This window comes from Malurus melanocephalus, unplaced genomic scaffold, assembly GCF_030028575.1.
Source record: "Malurus melanocephalus ecotype Western Australia unplaced genomic scaffold, MMel_1.1 scaffold_466, whole genome shotgun sequence".
Lineage (NCBI taxonomy): Eukaryota > Metazoa > Chordata > Aves > Passeriformes > Maluridae > Malurus > Malurus melanocephalus.
The window spans coordinates 255575-259075 of record NW_026623698.1 but is presented as its reverse complement, the minus strand read 5'-3'; the positions used below and the strand labels follow the sequence as shown (position 1 = coordinate 259075).

Sequence of the window (3501 nt, the reverse complement as noted above, 5' to 3'; positions counted from 1 at the left end):
GTTTGGTGTTGGTAGTGAAAAACTCGAAGTGAATCGCTGCCCTGGGATCACGGCAATTGTCCCAGTCATGGGCATCTCCAGGTCAAAGCTGTGCTGCTGTCCTTGGCCTCCCTACATTATTAAGCAGTTGCCTTGTTTCTCTTCCTTTCTCTATAGAGAGCTTCGTTGTTCCCTCAATTATCGAATGCTATGTTCTGCTGACTGCCATGATGCGATTTTTCCAGCCTTTGTCCTTGACTGACCTTGATGCAAGAAGAGAGGGCAGACGTGTTTGGAAGGCAGTGCTCACACCCAAGACTGACATTGGCTCTGCAATCTCACCACTGTGGGCACCTTTCAGGCATGGTCAATACCCAAAATGCTCACAGGAAAATGCTCATTTTAGCATTTGTACAGCTCCCATTCTTTTATTTGCTTATTTCATAAATTTAGCAGTGAAAATGGTGGCAGAGCTAGAATACACTGCCAGAATATTTACTGAACTTCCTCTGAACTGATGTCTAATTTTGTAATATACCTTCCAGAACAGCAAAGAGTTTTGAAAACAAGACTGAAACCAAAATGGAAATGCCACATAAAACATTTTCAAGACCTGCAGAATGAAATATTAATGGCCACATCTTTTCAAGTTTCTTCTAGACTTTATTTTACAATTATGCACATGAAATGTATGAACATACAAGCAATTAGCTAACTTTTTACTTCTTCTGGGCTCATTCATTTGTAGGACAACTGGTCATCATGTTACCTCTTGTGGGCATATCATCAGCCTAAGAAAGAAGAGAAAAAATTCTAAGCAATAAGAAAAACAGATGTGATGACAGTGGTTAGAAATATAATATCCTGCACTTTTATGTGGAAAGGAATGTTTATGGGGAAAAATAACAACAGCACCACAAGTTTTTCTCTAGTGTAAGGATTTTTTTCATGTGGCACGTTAAGTGCTCTGAGGCAATAATCTCTAAAAATTTCTTASGTGGCAGAAACACAATTTTCTTTTTTTCACCCTGAAAAGGACCACGACCACATACAATWAGCCCTATAGTGCACATCAACAGACATTGACTTTACATCATTTTATGTGTAACATAAAGGTGAAACAGAGAAAAAAACATACCCCACTGTATACATGTTAATATAGAAAACAAGATGAAAAGATAAACTATTTTTAGTCACTGTTGTTTCCCTGCCACTGAGATATTTATAAGGTATTCATTATGCAACCTTTATTTATTATAGACTCTGTGAGATGTGTTTCTTTTCCAGAAGTTTGCATGTCCAAGATAGAAAACTGAGAAGGAATACACACACAAATGAATATATGAAAATACAGATCAGTCMCCTTATCATTTTAAAGATGGGAATGAATTAAAAGAATAGCAAAAGCCAAGATGCAAAATATTAAGGAAAATAATAAGAGAAGAATGTAAGTCTGTTCAGTATCTTGATTCCTAAAAGATATCAAAGATCCTCACTAAGTCAAAAGCATCTGTATGTGCAAACTTACTATGAACATCCTGCACACTTATGTCCTCTCTCTTGTTTTCTTCTTTCGTATTCCTTTACATCTGCATTATGCTGCYTGAGAAGCTACAAAATAGCAGTACATGATTAACAGCTATACAATTCACAGCTACATCCAGATAACAAAAATTCTACAAAATATAAAATTCCTATGATCAGAATGCAAACCAGTATGTAACTAGGACCATCCAGAACATAATACATAAATTATCAACTGAAAAAGGTGTGGGAACAATGCCTCATAGGACAAACATTTTCTCCTGACCAACTGGGAGGACTTCCAGTGTTGATTCACCAACCCCCAAAAGGCAAAAACTCCAAAGGGAATCCATCCCATCCTGAAAAAACTGTCACCATGGGGAGCACTGCTTATCCTGAGTGATGATGAAAGCTACTACACCCTGCTTGCTCTAACAACATCAAGTCGGCAAGTTCTCTGAAAGACAGAATATCTTACATCTGCACTTTGCTCAGGAAAAAGGGGTCTTAATCTATTGAAATCAGCTAAACCCACCTTAATCAGCTGAAAAATAAGAAGAGAATGCATTGGCAGTCTGATAAACACAACATCATCGGGGCATATCCCGAGGTCTTCTTTTTTTCGTTACGATCCAAGGGGGAAATAATGTCAAAGCATTAACCTTAAGGCTTGAAGAATTAATTCTGTTGGGGTTTTTTTAAAGTTTGCAACAGAGAGAAGCTGTTAACAGCTTAAMAAGCTGTTCATTTTTTAAAATAAGAGCACAACATAAAGCTGTGAATACATAAGTAATGAACATAATCATGCTTCAATCTTGACACCTGCTATGACCACCCATTACCCCAATAAACTCAGTAGCTGTAGTCACGAGTTTCACATCACTRTTAAGATTTTTCAGGAATAGTTAAGTTCAACTAAACCAAATAAAAACACTTACAGAAGCCCACAAGACAGCACTGGTGCCGAATGCCAAGCCAACTCTCAGCCAGTTTGGTTGGGCATGACTCACTTTTTGCACAGCAAATGCAGAACGAGTAAAAGCTAAAAAGGCAGAAGATTACAAATGCATTAACATTCCACAGGTTTATACCACCAAGTAGYTACTGACATTCATGCAATCACAGAAAAAACCCAAACCACAACACAAACCCCAAATGAATTCGATGATAGAGTGGTCTCCATAACATTGTTATAGCCGATCCATTCGCAGGTAACACTGCAGCATGCGCTCCCTGATCCGWGAGAGGGGGGACGGGGGGGCTGCCAACAACGCACAGTGCCTTTTGCCCCTTCCTCAGCCACAATAACTATCCCCTCCCGCATCTTTTGCTCTGTAAGGGTACCTTTCACTATCCCCTGCCTAAAGTCCCCAGGCCTTCCCCACCTCCCATCTCCCGCCTAACCAAGGTCGCTCCGGGCACAGCCTTCCTGGGAAGGGCCGGCATCACCATCGCGGCGAGCCCTCACCAAGGCCTGGAAGCAACACCAACTTTAAAAAAAACCCCAATAACAACAAAAAAAACCTAAACAAAAAAAAAAAATAAAGCAAATAAAACAAAACGAAAGAGCTTTGATAAAGAGAAGCTGCCACCGCGGCTTGTTCTACTCCCGGGGACGCCGGTACCGCCGCCTGCACAGACAGCAGAGCTCCCACGGCCCTGGCTCAGCGGGCCGGGCCGGGCCAGGGCGGGCCAGAGCCCACTCGCCAGCCCCGAACGGGCTCTCGCCTCGCCACCGCCGCTCACCGAGCCCGGGCACTGTCCCCGCCAGCCCCCAAGGCCGGGCCGCCCTCAGCGCCGCCGCCATCTTGTCGSCTGAGCCCGCCCCCCCGCCGGAGGAAGGGTAGGACCGCCCCGCCCCGCCCCGCCCTGCCCGTGCCCCGGGAACCGCGTGGGGGGCGAGCTCCGCCGAGCGAGGCCCAGCGGCCCCTGCGCAACCCCACAGTCCCCCCGCCCTTCCCCGCTCTCCGCCGGCACCGAGCGGTGCCGCCGCCCCAC

General features: G+C 44.1%; 1 protein-coding gene across 2 annotated transcripts; it reads right to left on the bottom strand.

The window, feature by feature from the left end:
• Positions 1 to 388: 388 nt before the first annotated feature.
• On the bottom strand, positions 389 to 3351 carry NDUFC1 (NADH:ubiquinone oxidoreductase subunit C1). Of its 2 annotated transcripts, XM_057380693.1 has the most exons (4): positions 3250 to 3348; positions 2442 to 2545; positions 1508 to 1590; positions 389 to 770 (listed from the first exon to the last, which is right to left on the bottom strand). In XM_057380693.1, coding segments are annotated over exons 1-4 (249 nt in total). In that variant the 5' UTR covers positions 3311 to 3348; the 3' UTR covers positions 389 to 769. The 2 variants fall into 2 exon arrangements, with proteins under 2 accessions (XP_057236676.1, XP_057236677.1); XM_057380694.1 differs by lacking the exon at positions 389 to 770 and having other exon boundaries at positions 1507 to 1590; positions 3250 to 3351.
• Positions 3352 to 3501: the final 150 nt, after the last annotated feature.